Genomic DNA, 17,462 nt, shown 5'->3' with positions numbered 1-17,462 from the left:
AATATAATATAATATAATATAATATAATATAATATAATATAATATAAAAGTGGGACACTTGACAACAATTCATGAGAAAGAGATTTAGTTTAGAGAAGTTAGGATTTGTGTATTACATTATACTAATCATAATATGTTTCAGCACATTAACTAAAACTATCAAACTATAGAGCATTATAATTTTGAGTAAAATATTTAGAGCAAAATAATAGATGTGACTGATTCTGAATTCATGAGGCTCTGACATTTACGGAGCTGCTTCCAAAGTTCACAACAAAGTTTTTGAAAAGTACATTCCTCGCGCAGGACAGCACCACTGCTACTCAATGAAGTACAATCTATACTTTTACTGAGTGGTCCCCACAAAGTACGATTGGTGGGGAGAGCCAACCATAGCTCAAATACAAACTGAATCCTTTTCTCTCCCCGAGGCCTTTCTTCACTCCTTCATTTTTCTCTGCATAGACTATTTCTCTCAACTTTGCAAATTCTCACCTACTAAAATCCTACGCCTGACAGGTTCACCTCAAACATCAACCATCTTCAGGACAATAACTTTACTATTTAAAACCAAGACAATGTATTTTCTCTCTCATGTACCTCTTAGAATATTTTCTTTGTATTATAAGTACTTTAATTATATGTGTCCTTATTCTACCCAGTTTTAAAGCTCCTTGAAGGTAAGGGCTGTGTCTTGTTTGTTTTTGCATCCTCCATAGTAAGAGCTAACACAAATCCTACACATTTGTGCTTAATACATTATTTAATTTACTCAAAGAATCTCTAGGATTTCTTATATATTCATGTTTTATTTATTTAGGAGAGGATAATGGGATTTTGCATTTGTTTTTTACATCTAGCTTTCCCTCTGTCTATATCCATTTTATTAAAGTTTTACTTGCCTTTTACTTTCTCCTGTTGTGTCATGAAAAAATGTTTAAGGAGAAAGTTATCATGCTGGCCAATAGTTTGTTTATTCTAATAGCCCAAAAAGAGAAGTATTCTTGGTCCAGGGTGATTGCTAGGGAGAAAATGGGTCAGATGCTTCTCTTCTGGAGAAGGATGAGAAGCATGAACTGGGAAAGAAACTTGTGAATGGCCCTTCTCAGATTAACTACTCAATGATTCATCAAAACATAACTCATGCGTTGGCAAGTTAAAAGAAAAGATGATTTACATGAAAATTGTGACTTCTAGGTTATTTCCATTTGGATTTCATCAGTTTGCAAAATCTTCCCCATTACTATGGTGATGATGCATTCTCAGGTAGAATGTGCCCATTAACAGGCGCTGATTTATGTTGCAATCACTTGTAATGTCGATAATCAAACTTTATTATATAGGATTTCAAATATAATTCAAAATAAACTTTAGAGATTGATATTATTTACTTAAATAAATTTGCCAAATATTGGATCTTTCTAACATGTTTTTTAAAGTCATATAGTTTTAGATAAAATACTTCCTATTTGCCAAAATTCTTAGAGTCCATACAAGATGGTTGATACCTTAAGTATTACTTAACTCCCTAACCTCTCTTCTCATGACTTCCTGCCTTGTTTCTTGTTCTCTAGTTGATAAGTCAAACATGATTTTCTGAAAACACCACACTGTTTCATCTTAATGCTTTTGTTCATGTGTTCCCACCTTTCCCCTGGATGCTTCTTATTCAACCTTCAAAACCCAATTCAAGTCTCAGCTCCAAATAGTAAGTCTGCCTTGGAGCCCCAGCCAATATGGACTACTTTTATTTTTGCCTCTTTTATCTTCTATCTTAGCTCGTACTATCACTTAATATGTTTTATTGTAATTCTCTGCGTATTTGTCTTTTACTTCCAATACAGCATAGATTTTGCTCACGGAAAGCCGTAACTTACTTGGCTTTATGTTCCCATTTCCTAAAAGAGTACCCTTCTCCCCACAGGTCTTCCTATGTGTTTGAATTAAACTGTCCAAAAGCTCTTAAATAGATTTAGATACCACCTGGCATATTCATCTTTTAAGAGACATCAAAACTGATGTGGTTAAAACTTAATGTAAGTAATAGAATTTCACTACAAGAATATGTCTTCAAATTTAGAAAATACCTGACTTACATGAATAAGAAATATAATTTATGTTCCCTTTCATTAATGATATAATTTTCAGGAGTTAGTTTCTTTAAGTAACAAAACAGTACTTTATAACTTTTGAGATAATTGTAGATTCACAAAAATTGTAAGAAATACAGAGAAATCTGTATGCCTTTCACTTACTTTCCCCTAGGAGGTCATCCTTCAATTGGCATTTAATTTTGCATCAAAATATACAAATATAGAATGCTAAGTTATTAGTCCAACAACCATCAAGTAGAATTCTGGTTCTCTTTTTCAAAAAAGACTTTTATAAGCAAACTTAATCATCCTTACCAAAGGACAGAGAACACTGAAGAGGTTCTTCATTAAAAAAATGGACAAGTCTGCTACACTTGAGCCCCTCAGAAAGTCACTTTCATATTAACAGATGTTTATAATAAAGACAGTCATTGTTCATTACCACAAAATTATCAGATTATACTTTACTGACATACACAAAAAATTCTTTTCAGAATTTGAAAAAATCTTAAGTCATCTAGGTCTTCCCACTTTCTATTTCAAAGCATAGTGAACTTTTTCACACTAGTCTTAACTGGTTGCAGAGTGGGAAAATGGTTAATTGATTGATGAATTCTTTGACTATTGAGTTCCTGTTTTGTGCAAAGCAGAAAAATCCAGGGGTTTCCAAGCTAACTATACCATGTGCAATGCACTCTCAGAAATGATTGGTCAAGGATTTAGTAACATTTGTATCACGTTTTTCTTTTTGTCACCTTCAAAATCCTGCTTTATTCTTTGCTAAAATCATCCTTCAATGTTTTCATTCTAACAATTTTTGGTTACAAAAGCATACATAGGGAACAACTTGCAATTTACTGACAGTGCTTGTTTCTTAGACAAAGTAAATACAGGCCTAAATATTTTGCCCAAGATTTCAACCTCCTGCGTTGCTCTGTATCTTCTGTTTGTGACATAAAGTACGTTAGAGTCCCTTCCCTGATACTTAGACATTTTCCTCTGTGGCATGCCTATTAAAGACTGTTATCTTGATAAGTCATTTTGTCAGATGGTTTTCCAACAGGATTCCCTTGGGAGAATGGGAAAAGGTGGGGAGATATGATAGAGAGGTAAATAGAGATGGAGAGTGAAACAGTCTGAAAGCCAGAAGCTTAGGTGTTTGATCCATCATAACTGACCTCTGTCACTTTAGCATCTTATATGTGAGTTATATAATCTCATATCCTCTGTTTTTCATCTGTAAGTAAGAATAGCAATACCTTCTTAGAGGACTGTTGTCAGAATTAAAGAAATGAACTACAAGAAAGTATTTTTCAATATGCCAATAAATGGATGTATTTGTTTGTACCTCGAAGGCAAGGTAAAATATCGAATGCTTTCCCTGTAGTTACCTACAGACCTTTCAGAGAAAATTACCTTTAGATGCACCAACCAAAACATGTGTATGAGGGAAAAAGTTCTCTTGTCTATTAGTTACAAATTCCCTCAGTTTTCCATTCTTTCTAGGGGGAAAAAAAGCCTTTAAAAATGCTGATGGATACTGGATATTCTCCCAACCCAAAGTGGTGATTTTGCTATTTTAAAGACAATGTGGATGTTGGGATTAGACTTTCTGTATCACAGAATGTCAACACATTTTCCAAAACTGAATTTATCAGTTAAATGTAGCCAAGAGATTTAGTTTATCTAAGTGTCCTACAAAGGAGAAATAGTTTACCACTGTTTTTACAGATTGAGGCAAATCTGACATATTATTGACATATGCTATGGATTTAATTTAATACCATAGTACAGATGTGTGCTCTGATAAGTTTTTGTGAAATCCAGGCTAAGATAGAGTTGTTTCAGTATTTATGGGGTTGAAAATGCAGAGTTAGCAAAGGAAGCATTTTAATTAAAACAATATTTTTCTTTATATGCTCAGAGTAAAATATAAGGGAATTCTTTTAAAGACTTACTACTTGTTTCAATATAGTTAGGCACATCGAAAGAGATTTTTTTTTCCAATTTTTAATTTTTTTAATTTTTATTTTTTTTAAAGATTGATTTATTTGAGAGACAGAGAGAGAGAGTGGGGGGGAAAGGGGCAGAGGGAGAAGGAGAAAGAGAATCTTAAACAGACTCCGCGCTGAGTGGAGAGCCTGACACGGGGCTCAATCTCATCACCCTGAGATCAGGACCTGAGCTGAAATCAAGAGCCGTTTGCTTAACTGACTGAGCCACCCGGATGCCCCCAGTTTTTAAAAATCTACTAATTTTAGGGCGCCTGGGTGGCACAGTTGGTTAAGCGACTGCCTTCGGCTCAGGTCATGATCCTGGAGTCCCTGGATCGAGTCCCGCATCGGGCTCCCTGCTCGGCAGGGAGTCTGCTTCTCCCTCTGACCCTCCTCCCTCTCATGCTCTCTGTCTCTCATTCTCTCTGTCTCAAATAAATAAATAAAATCTTTTTAAAAAAATCTACTAATTTTAGAATGATCAGAAATTAAAACTCAATAGTTCTGATTTTCTCTTTCTTTCACCTAAATATATGTGACCCTTTAAATTTAGCGCTTTTTTTTATTGTATGTTTTAGGTATCCTAGAGATAACTTCAGTGGAAATCGGAGTTGTTGCCGTCAAAGCCATTAACAGCAACTATTATTTAGCCATGAACAAGAAGGGGAAACTCTATGGCTCAGTAAGTATTCTGCTTTAGTTTTCCAAGTCCGCTGCAGTAAATCATTACCAGAGTTTTGGACTGTTTCCCTCAGACACTGAAGAGCTTTGTTATCATTCTATTGCTAGTAAATAGAGCCACGGTGGGCTGGTCACCAGAGTTTCAAGAGCTGGCAAAGCAGCTCTTGCAACTGTGTAATTTCCTCTGTTGTTCACCCTTCAGTCTACCACACAGGCTGTTGCTGGCTTTCGTCAGTCCGTGCTCTGAACTGTTAACAGGTCAGACTCTCACGGAAGCATCTGGTCAGATTGGCACGGGTGCTGCAGACAACTTGGAGAAGAATCATTGAAAACAAAGATCTTAAATTGCATAGGAAACCATACACTGTGTGTGTTTTAGAGCAGAAGATAAAACAGGGGTTTGGTATTTTGTATTCTGTTAAAATATGAGATGGGGAGGCAGATTAAGAAATTCACCATTTGTGTGTGCCTTCAATCAACTTCATAATTTTATTTACCTAGACAACAGTCATTAGTTCATTGATGCAGCTGGTACCCAGCCAATGCTTTGGGTACATACATCTCTGAGTTTCATAGCAAGGATTAAGGAATATCACTTCAAAATGTGCAAATAACCTTATTTTGTTGATTAGCATAAGGACAATTGCACTGCCTGCCTAGACCAGCAGCTCCCAAACTTGACCACAATCACTGGGAAGGATTTTTTGATACATTAAAGCTGTGATAAGATCTAAGAATTTGCATTTCTAACAAGGTTCCAGGTGTTCCTGATGCAACACTTTGATAACCCAACTTAAGAACCACTGGTCTGATTATAGTATAGTCTTATATTTCATTTGTATCAGATCCACTCATAACTGGGGAGTTGGGCACACACACTGTGGGCCAGTCCCTTTGTCTGGGATAACTGCCTTTTGCATGGCAGGGGGAGGGACGTGGTTAAGGGAATTTTAAAATTTTCCATTATGTGCAGCTCTGCTCATGAGCCCAGGAGAGAAATGGGCCATTTTTTTATTATTTTTTTAAAGATTTTATTTATTTATTTGACAGAGAGAGAGACAGCGAGAGAGGGGACACAAGCAGGGGGAGTGGGAGAGGGAGAAGCAGGCTTCCCGCGGAGCAGGGAGCCCGATGCGGGGCTCCATCCCAGGACCCTGGGATCACGACCTGAGTGGAAGGCAGACGCTTAACAACTGAGCCACCCAGGTGCCCCAATAATGGGTCATTTTAAAAAGTGGTACCATTCAGGGGTTCACAGCATAATCACTTTTGAGGCATTTTTTATTTTCTTGAATGAACATGTTTGAATCCCTCCTTAATCTACTATTATCAGAATCACTGGGTAAGAGGACCAGGTTTATATTCCTTGCAGAGATACTAATACACTTAGTCAAAACCAAAACTTTAAAGTCAGATCAACACGAATTTAAATTGAGAGAAAAAAAGGTAAACAATTTAAATTGCAATAAAAGATTGAAATAACTTTTAATTGATAAAGTATACCTCTTTAAAAAGGTGGCGTCAGAGAGAAATGGAGAATTCTTAAATGAACAGGGTCATAAAAATATTTAATAACCTTTTTCTTCTATCCCAACACTACTCGCATACTGTGTCTATGCTTCTTACTAAACTCTAAGATGTATGAATAATTTCATTGTTTCATCATTTCTGTATCTAAAGTAGATGCCCATTGCTTTCTATCATAGCACCCCCTTTTAGTTATCTGCAATGAGATTTATCAGAAATTCTCTCATGAATGTGTTTATTCTTGACTGCCTTCCCCCAATAAATTGTGAGCTTAAATTGGACAGGGGCTGCCTTATCCCACACTATACCCTCAGCACTCAGATCCACCAAGAGCATAGCCCCAAGACCTTTCCTTTTTTTTGTTGTTTTTTTTTTGACTTTCTTAAGTATGACTCGCCTAAATGCTGTAAACACATAGATTCCTAGGTCCCTCCTCCAGAGATTCTGATACATCTGAGCTAAGGTATAAATACTAAAAAAACACCTGAGATTAGGAATCTGCTGCAGGTATACCTCACTTGGAGACATTGTTCTAGGGGCACATGGGTGGTTCAGTCAATTGAGCAAATGACTCTTGGTTTCAAGTCAGGTCATAATCTCAGGGTAATGAGTTCAAGCCTGGCATCAGGCTCCGCACTCAACGGGAGTCTGCTTGAGACTTCCGCACACGTGTTCTGTCTCTCTCTCAAATAAACAAATCTTTAAAAAAAAAAAAAGAGAGACGAGAAAAAAATAAATAAATAAAAAAAATAAAAAATAAAAAAAAAGAGACATTACTCTATAAATTTATTTTGGAAAGGAAAAATAAGTATCTGCTGCTACTTTTCTATACACAGCTCTGTTGCAAATATAAAATCATCTCAAATAACCCCAATCCTCCCACAGTCTCTAAACTGCATCCCCTTTATTAGAATGAATATGATTATTCACATAAAAAAAATCACTGCTTTGAAGCCATATAGTTTTAGACAAACTATGTTTGTGATTGTTCTGATAATGTTCAAAATGATGATCTAGTTCACAGAAACCCAGATACTTAAATATACACACATTCAGGAATTGAGAATTTAGTAAAAAAAAAAATTTTAAATCCCAAGGTGAGAAAAACTGCCCAGGAGAGGCCAACTAAAAGATCCCTACGATACTCTTGGTTTGGATTGGAAAACATAGAACCAGAAGAGCAAAATCCCGTATTCCTTAGCTTCTTATCTGCTTTAATATGGATATAAGAGAAGAGGGACATTTCTTTTTTTTTTTTTTTAAGATTTTATTTATTTGACAGAGAGAGACACAGTGAGAGAGGGAACACAAGCAGCAGGAGTGGGAGACGGAGAAGCCGGCTTCCCGAGCAGCAGGGAGCCCGATGCGGGGCTCGATCCCAGGATCCTGAGATCATGACCTGAGCCGAAGGCAGATGCTTAATGACTGAGCCACCCAGGAGCCCCTGGAGGGACATTTCTAAAGCCAGAGTTTTGAGATTAGTGGTTACTCTTCATCAGTAACTCCAGAGAAAGATACTGGATTTATGGAATGAAGGAAACATCAATTCTTGTCCCAAAAATCCCCTTAAAACACATGGCCACTTGAAACAAAGCCAAAGGACTATGGCTATAGAGTGGAATTTCCCAGGACCAAAGTCTCAGGTTTATACAATAAAGGCAGTGATAGTCACCATGTTTGTAATTTCTTTGATATGATAATTCACAAAGCAAGGCATTCCATGTCCTCGTTTTCAATCATTTTAGACCTCAGAGTAAATCTATTAAAATTCCAAGTTATGGAAAATTGTATATTATCTACCAAAATAGAGAAATCTAGTATTTGTAAAAAAGGAAAACTTCCCCCCACTGTTCCCTGGCCCTCTTGGTTATCTAGAACGATTATGATTTTGTTATATGATCTGCTTTCTTACCAATGTGGGTGTATTTATTATGGATTTATAGGTAAAGTTTGCAAACTTGATAAGCCCAAGTTTTTTCTGTAATTCTGTTTTCCCCATGAGACCCCTGGTCATTATTCTGAAGGAAAAAAAAAAAAGGATTATAACACTATTCTTTATCATTGACTCATCACAAATACCGATAGTGGAACCTTTGCTTCTTGACAATCATTCTAGGCACTTAAGCCATGTCATATTCAAAACACACCAGCTTTTTAAAAGGGCCCTAACATGTGGTTATGATGATCAATTAAAGTGAATCATGAGCCTTCAAACACAGAACCTGTTTTGTGGTTGTGAGTTCTACTCTTCTACTGTTGACACCACACATTAAGTACACAACTTACGTACAAATGGCAACAGCAAACAAAACTCTTGCACTGGAGTTCTCTGGATGGTGTGTGTCAAATGAAAGTAAGTATCATCATCACCAGAATAAAAGATCTTATTTTCCCCTTGCAGAAAGAATTTAACAATGACTGTAAGCTGAAGGAGAGGATAGAGGAAAATGGATACAATACGTACGCATCCTTCAACTGGCAACACAATGGGAGGCAAATGTACGTGGCATTGAATGGAAAAGGAGCTCCCCGGAGAGGACAGAAAACACGAAGAAAAAACACCTCAGCTCATTTTCTTCCAATGGTGGTACACTCATAGAGGAAGGCAAGGTTTGTGGATGCAGGAGAACCAAAGGTTCTTTTGCCAGGACTAGTTGGTATTCTTCATGAAGACAGTAGCTCAAAAGGCAGAGACACACTGCAGATGTCAGATGTCTGCTTGCTTGAACGAAAGAAGTCTTTGAAGGTTTTGTACTCACTGCTGACATATGATGTTCTTTTAATTAGTTCTGTGTCATGCCTTATAATCGAGATATAGGCAGAGTTACATGGGATGGAAGTTATTCCTAAGCAAACAACATTGTGGCTGGGTTTTTGGAGAAGTTTTTGTTTCTGTTCTTGTTTTTTAACCTCTGAGCTAGAACTTGAAGGACATGGAACAATCTGTTGGATCGTCGGGAAAGTTATTTATGGAATACGAACTCATATCAAAGACTTTCATTGCTCATGCAAGCCTAATGATTCAATGAGCAGTAAGACATGCAAGCATTTACTGGAAAGCACTTGGGTCACATCATATGCACAACCAAAGGAGCTTTGGGCGTGGCATCATGGAAGAGTTGGATAAGAATTAAAAAAATGTAAACATGTTAGTGTTAAACTGTTCTAACAAAACAAATAGTACGGTATGCTTGTGCATTCTGCCTTCATCCCTTTCTATTTCGTTCTAAGTTATTTATTTAATAGGATGTTAAATATCTTTTGGGGTTTTAAAGAGTATCCTCAGCAGCTGCCCTCTGATTTACCTTTTCTTTTTCTTCAGCACACCACATGCATGTTCATGACAAAGTGTTTTTAAAACTTGGCAAACACTTCAAGAATAGGAGAGGAGATAGGGAAGCAGGGTGAGAGCCCCATGTGCTATGAGTTAACTTAATATCACTCCTGCAATAAGAACCATCCACAATAAATATGACAGTGTTGTGGCATGGCTTGATGAGAGATATCTGCCATCGTTTAAAAACATCGATCACTCCTAAGGCTTCCTTTCATAAAAAAAAAATAGACCAGAAGGCCAAATTCTTCTCTTTCAATACACTAATGGGGCTCTAAGAATATACTAAAAGAAGGAAAATTGTTAAATAAATTTTAGTAGCCCAGCCTCATTATTTCCCAACGATTTTTTGCCGTGTGTCACGGTGGTAAGTGATGAAGAGGCTGTCTGCATATATAAGAACCCTTTATAAGTCCCACAGAGTGCATTTCCCCCAAAGGAATTATCAAGGAATTTGAAGTGTAACTCTCCCAGGGGCTTAAACTGAGCAAATATATCCTCGTATATGTGTAACCATATACTGAAACCTGTTCGAGCTGTATGATCTAGTCTTTACAAAACCAAATAAAACTTATTTTCTGTCAATTTAAAGAGCTTTGGAAGATTCCATCATGTAACCATATCAAAATTCATTTTGTTAGAGCAGGTATAGAAAACAATACATAAGAGTATACCAGTCATCATCACATTGTATTCCAGTAAATAAATACATAAGCCTTATTTGCAGTGTCTGTAGTGATTTTTTTTAAAAAGTGTAGAAAAATATTATTTGTTTTAAATACTTTAAGTGATAACTATAAGATTATATTGATGCTGCAGTTTTATCTTCATATTTCTTGTTTTGAAAAGGTCTGTTTATTTTTATTGTTCGGACACAGTATTTTGGTACAAGGGAAAGATTCACTAAATGTGTCTTTTTACTAAAGTTTAACCTCTAGAAAGGCTGGTGTTTTGTGATCTTCTCTTATAACTTAATTGTGTCAATGCTTAACCAGCACTTCCAGTTAATCTGTTATTTAAGAATTAGTTTTAAAAGAAACTTTCCCATAAAGTCATCCCATAAAAGATCTTACTTATTTTTCATTCCTTAAAAAAGTTGGGATTTCAAAAGATACATATTTGAGGCAGAGAGTTTTGGCTTATGGCTAAAGTTGCATTTGATGGCACTTAGCTTCCAACTTGCTTCTTAACAAATCAGATTCTAAAAATGTTTAATTTTTGTGGTTGGAATCTGTATGTGAAAATGTAATTGGTAACTGAGTCTGAGACCTATAATGTTATGTATTGCTATCAGAACTAGATTATCTTTGTTCTTTTATTTTAAAATAATAATTGCACCTGACACACGAACACAGACCACCCAAAACCAAAATTAAATGTTTGGTGAGACAAATATAGGATTAGATGACTGCATGAACAGCAAACAGGGCACAAACTGGATTCGTATTTCACATAGCCATTTAGATTACCAAGGAGACTATGTGTAAACAGGCATCATTATCGGACTCCAAACACTAAAACAGCTTCTAGCAAAATATATCAAAGCTTGCAGAGCCAAAAATAGAAAACATCTCCCTCACCCCCACCCACACCCCAACATCTCACACACACACACACACACACACACACACACACACAGATAAGGACAAAAACAGTCTGGTAAGGAGAAAGGAGATTCTCCTGCATTTAAAAACGGCATCTTGCTTGATATTGAAATAGAATTCTGGTCCCCTTTGCAGCTGGATTGTGCTACTGAAGAAAAGGCACTTCCAGCCCTGAATAGTGTATGTTAAAAAAAAAATCATGATGATTTTGGGAGCTCAACCTCTGCGGGAAGTGTGGCCCCTGGCCACGATGTCAAGGTCTGTCAGCCACAAACGTGTGTCCATCTGAGCGCTGGTTCCGAGGAGACTCCTCATAAAGATATAGAATCCCTCCCTCCTCCTACCTCCCAAAAGGCTGAACAGTGTATAGTATGTTACCTTTAAATAAATCAATAAAAATGCTGGGAAAAGAAAATAAAAATATTGTCCTTGTTTGTTTTATTAGCCTATACCTAACTACACCTGGTAATAAAAAAAGAAGCTCAAGTGCTCTATGCATGGCAGGACGTGGTTAAATACCCCACAGTCCCAAACAACAACAAAAGAAAAAAAAAATCACTCAAACATTTGTAAGTTTCCTTTAATGTTTTACATGTGTGAGTCAGCTATCCTTACTCTAATAACAACCAAATGCTTTAAGATTTTTCCTAAGTTTTCAGGTCCACCTAGCTTACACAGTGGATAAAGAAGGATGAATTGAAAACAAGGATGGCTTGTGAAACAATGAAAGACTTTTGGAGGAAAGCCAGGAGGCTGCAAACTCTGATTTCAAGAGGAGAGAGTAGGCCAATGAATTTGATTTGAAAATTAGAAAGAGAAAAGTATATAGTTATGCAAGCTGGGTCCAGGGCCCAAGCAAGGTTTTGGACACTATCCAAATTGATCAGCATTAATGCTGCAAAATTCCAATAATTTGGATGTTGTTAATTCAGGATTTATGATTATTCAGCAAAAATAAAATTTACCTTTTCCTTATCAGTGAAGGCTCTAGCTGATCCAAACTTCGTTTAAATAAAAATATCTGTAGGAAACCAGGAAATACTTAGAATACGTGGTACATTAGAAGTAACCCATTTAAGGGGTGCCTAGGTGGCTCAGTTGTTAAGCGTCTGCCTTCGGCTCGGGTCATGATCCCAGGGTCTTGGGATTGAGCCTTGCATCGAGCCCTGCATCGGGCTCCCTGCTCAGTGGGAAGCCTTCTTCTCCTTCTCCCACTCCCCGCTTGTGTTCCCTCTCTCTCTCTGTCTCTCTCTCTCTCTGTCAATAAATAAATAAAATCTTAAAAAAAAAAAAAAGTAACCCATTTAATGCAAACAAATGCCATGTTGATTAAGAATTCTTATATATTTCACTCGACAGGACTTTTGCAACTTAAGCAAAGCAGTTAAGAAAAAAAGGGGAGTATTTTGTAAGGATACTGGAAAGAAATGGGCAGGTCTGAATTCCACCAGAACTGGGACATGAAGCAACTAAACTCTGCCTCCTCCCAGCACTCATTTCCTCTTACCTCTGACTGGCTTTATTTGCTGGGCTACTGCTTGACACCAATTTACATCTTTCCAACTCTAAAACCCAAAACCTCTTTTTCTCAAGATCCCCAAATGGAAACATCCTAGGTGTGACTGTTATTGGCCAGGAGTGGATAGCATCCCAACCTCTAGAGCAAACAGTCTGACAAACCATAGGGACACTGGGATTGGCCAGGTTTCAGTCACATGACCACAGAGCTTCAAGGTGCAGATTTTGACAGCCCACACATTTGAAGAAATGAAGAATAGTGTACCAAGGGAAGGGCAGTGCTGGACAGATCAAAAACAAATATGGTTCTTAGTTACCTCTATTTAAATGAGACCACTGCATGGAGCACTGGGTGTTATACACAAACAATGAATCATGGAACACTACATCAAAAACTAATGATGTAATGTATGGTGATTAACATAACATAATAATAAAAAATAATAAAAATAAATGAGATCACTGACTTAAACATTTACCTTTTTTCAAAACACATATCATCTAATCTTATCTTTTTCGCTAATTCTAATTAGCCTTCAGCTAACTTGTTCAAATCAGAGACATCTCAAGATGTTTTTCTTTTATGTATTTTTTATAAGGGAAAGATTGTATTTGTTTTGTTTTGTTTTGTTTTAAAGCCAAGAGAAGGGCTCTGAATGTAGCCAGGATCACTATAATTCTGCAAACTTTATGGAATAATAATTGAGATGAATGCAAGTTTTCACTAAATCAAAAGGTAATCCTGCTAAATATTAAACTATACCATAGCGACGTCAAAAGTATTTCTTTACCTCAAAAGTATGTACCAGTATTTTCAAGTATATCAACATGTAGACAAAATCTGCAACTCAAATGCCATTCATTTTTTTAAATGTAGAATAAAAAAGAAAGAAAAAGAAAAAAACCTGCTTTATGTCTTTTACTACGTCTTGTATACATTCACAATGAGACAAAAGAAAATTCTGTAACATGCATTTCTCTTTCACTGATTAGAATAAAACACAAAATGCCCTTGCAGGTGAATAATCTCCTGAAAATACCTTTACAAACACCATGTATTAGTTAAAATGGAATAATCATGATCAAACTAATGAGATCAAAGGAACTGGTCTCGTTCCTAAGTGGCTAATAATGAATATTTCCATGTGGCTGCTGCACGGTATCAGCTAAGGGCAACAATTCTACACCCAAAGACAACAGCCATATGTCAACCATATATGCATGTGGCATGTATTATCTTACACATTTTTATTATCCTCCACAAAAGAGCCTATGTTCATTTTTTAATATAGGCAATTGCATCCTCTAGAGATGAGCACAGCAAATGAAGAATCAAAACATCCCATGTTCCTCATTACAACTGTAAATTGAACATATGCCTTCGTACAACTTAGGCAGTGACCCCAGCTGTAGAATAACCAACTACAGTGAGGTCTTAACCCTCCTGAAGTTTGTTTTTAATTACCTTATACACATTGTAAATGACTAAATAATCTTACAATTTTCTAAATTAGTTATCATTTCTGTGCTCAATTTAAGCTGCTGACAATGCAAATATTCCCAGGTCTTTCAAGGAGCAGTAAATTAAAATCAGTGTTTCATAGGTATTATAAAAAAAAAAAAGACTGCTTTTTATGGTTTTCAGGTTAGAGGTCGCTTATCAATTCAATTCAACAACAAAAAAAAATATTTTAACATCTGGTATTTAACCACCAGACTTTTCTATACCCATTTTTTTCAGTGATATGATCAATACGTTCAGACATTAATAGTATTTAAGCCAATATCTTATAAAACCAATATAAGAAAAAATCTGGGTTTTGGGGAGCTTTCCAACTGACAAAAGAAAAACCCTGAAAAATGACATTGCGAATAAGTTCAAACAATATCTTGTTTTCCTGATAAACTGGTATTAAGTGTAAAATGCATTTTATGATGCAAGCTTACCCTCATGCAGGAAACAAATGAAATTTAATAGTATTTTTAATAGTATTTTTAAAGTCAGATCAGACAATTTTCCTTTTCATCTTACCCTGGGAAAGTTCTGCATTCCGTCCTCTAAAATCTCCTAAGAAATAAGCAAATAACCACATATCAACTGCAACATCCCCATTCTTAACTCCAGGTGATATTAAATAGCTATGTGAAATCTATTTTCTTATTAAACTCACAAGAAAAGAGACTTTATTTAGACCCATACCCACCTTCAGCTGCTTCAAACAAGTAAAGACACCATAGTAATGTTAGTAGAGATTGTTGGAGGCCTCTAGTATTGGGTGCCTGGAATTGCTATTTTTACCTTTCTGGTTTTATTTATTTTTTTCATTTCTATTTCTCTCTATGGTTAGAAATATTTGCAGATGTAATTAGTTAAGGCCAATTGAAACTAGAGTGGACCCCTAATCTAGCATGACTTGTGTCCTGATAAAAATCAGAAACTTGGGACACAGACATGCACACAGGGAGAACACCACATGAACACAAAGACAGAGATTGCGGTGAGGATTCTACAAGCCAAGCAACACCAATGATCACCAGCAAACCACCAAAAGCTCTTCACTCACAGCCCTCAGAAGGAACCAACCCTGCCAGTACCTTCATTTCAGACTTCTAACCTTCTGTACAGTGAGACTATGAAATTGTTAAATCCACCCAGTTTGTGATACTTTATTATGATAGCCCTGGGAAACTAGTAAAGAGTCTGTAACGTAAGGCCCACAGAACTCACAGTTAGGAGGATGTCTGACACATCTGGAATCATAATGCTTTCATGTGAATACACAGAATTGTTTGACACCAACCTTCATATCAAACAACCTTAACCAACGCCTAAGCCATGTCACTGCAAAGTCTAATGTACGGTTTTGCTCAATAAATCTTTACTTAACCCATAGATTTTTGGAGTATCCCCACAATGTCATACTTTCCCCCTAAATTTTGTAGTTTGCTCAATGGCCCCAAATATGATAGATTCCAAAAACGACACTTGACCAAAGTCTCAAAATGCTAGTTAGATGAAACTGGTGTAAGCCAGAAAACTTAGTGAGGAACAGACATACTTTCAGGAGTTCTGTTATTTTTAAATCTTGACCTTCCTTGTTTACTAAAGGAACAACAAAAACAATCAAGTTAGGACACAAATACAAATCTACATATGGTAGCCCCCATTAATTCCTGATAATTTATGACAATTTTAGGAATTAACATCTCAGTTATTTTATGTGAAATATTTATAATTAGACTATAAAAGAGACAGAACTACAAAATAATGGAATTGGCTAATATATTAAAATTTATACATCTAATGAATATTGCCCACTTCGGAGAACATTAGACCATATTTATATTAATAATATTCTTCATCTTAGAAACCAAATGTTCTCAGTTCCTACCTCCTTTCAAGGGCATGATTTGATGCAAGTCACTTTCTATTCCACCCCATCCATAGCAGGTTACACCAGAGATAGCTACCTGTGCTCACACAAATTTACAATCCTAGCTTCCATCTTTGCAGTCTTAATTTTCCCAGTAGAATTACACAATTAGCTTTTGAGTCCAAATATATCACTGAATTGGTTCCTATGATCCTACAGTGGTGCAACCATAAAATGGGTAGCTAATAAGCGTTCCCCCTTCTCCAAAAACCTTAGTAAATCCATCCAGAACCAACAATGTATAAAACAAGGAAATGTTTGTGTTATGTACCCAAAACTACAAGGATCTTCTGTAAATATAGTCACATTTGCCAAACCGTTTCTCCTAATTTGTTTATTCCCCCTCCTTTGATTATTTACCATCTGAACTTCCATGTTCTTATGTACATCTAGTAATCAAATAAGCAAGAAGCCAACATCAAAACAGACATCTGCTATGGAGAAAAATGACTCCAGGATAACCCAATGCTAAGTCAGTGCTGCACAAAACCACAGGAGCACTCAACATTCACAAATCACAGTTTGGTTCCGGGATACAACGTAGCCCCATCACGGGAAACCTTGTTCAAGATTTGTCTCCTGTATCAAATGCAGTATATTAGCTGAAAGGTTGAGCTCTCTCATTCTGCTTTCAGACCCTAACTTTATAATTGATAAGACTGAAGTTCAGTTTCTTTACCAGAGCTCAGTGTAAGGTAACAAATGCAGGTCTCCTGATTCCAAAATCACTTTTCCCTCCATTATATGGACACTTTGCCAAGAAAGAAAGAAAGATATGAGGACCACACTATTTACAGCCCAATGTTTTGTTTTGTTTCAATGTACTTTGAAGGATAATGAAGGTGTTTCCTTTAGTGACACATCTCTCTTAATGGATGTTTTTTTGAGAGGAATAGCATACACTTCTGAATCAGAGAGAGATCATTTTTTTAATTGATATTTATTTATTTTGACAGAGAGAGAATGGGCAGAAGCAGGGGAGTGGGAGATGGAGAAGCAGTCTCCCCACTGAGCAGGGAGCCCGATGCAGGACTCGATCCCAGGACCCTGGGATCATGACCTGAGCTGAAGGCAGATGCTTAACCAACTGAGCCACCCAGGCGCCCCGAGAGAGATCATTTGTAATCCTAGCTCTTCCACTCTCTGGCAGTGTAAACTTACAAAAGTTATCCCATTTAAGATAAAAATGAATGAACAAAAAACTTGAATAATAATTCCTAACATTTGGAACACTGGTAAGGATTGAATATTCACATTTGTTAACTGTTTTGTATAAT

At 36.4% G+C, this 17,462-nt stretch overlaps 1 protein-coding gene across 1 annotated transcript in view; it reads left to right on the top strand.

The window, feature by feature from the left end:
• LOC118006573 (fibroblast growth factor 10) overlaps nucleotides 1-10,214 on the top strand; it is a 78,794-nt gene extending 68,580 nt beyond the window's left edge. The window contains exons 2-3 of the mRNA XM_034999298.1: nucleotides 4,666-4,769; nucleotides 8,697-10,214. Of these exons, the coding sequence (XP_034855189.1) occupies nucleotides 4,666-4,769; nucleotides 8,697-8,894 (302 nt within the window). The 3' untranslated portion in view covers nucleotides 8,895-10,214. The remainder of the gene's footprint in view (nucleotides 1-4,665; nucleotides 4,770-8,696) is intronic.
• Nucleotides 10,215-17,462: the final 7,248 nt, after the last annotated feature.

This window comes from Mirounga leonina, unplaced genomic scaffold (assembly GCF_011800145.1).
Source record: "Mirounga leonina isolate KUSES-001 unplaced genomic scaffold, KU_Mleo_1.0 Mir_97, whole genome shotgun sequence".
Taxonomy (NCBI): Eukaryota; Metazoa; Chordata; class Mammalia; order Carnivora; family Phocidae; genus Mirounga; species Mirounga leonina.
The sequence above is the reverse complement of the archived record's forward strand: the minus strand, read 5'-3'. Positions and strand labels throughout refer to the sequence as shown.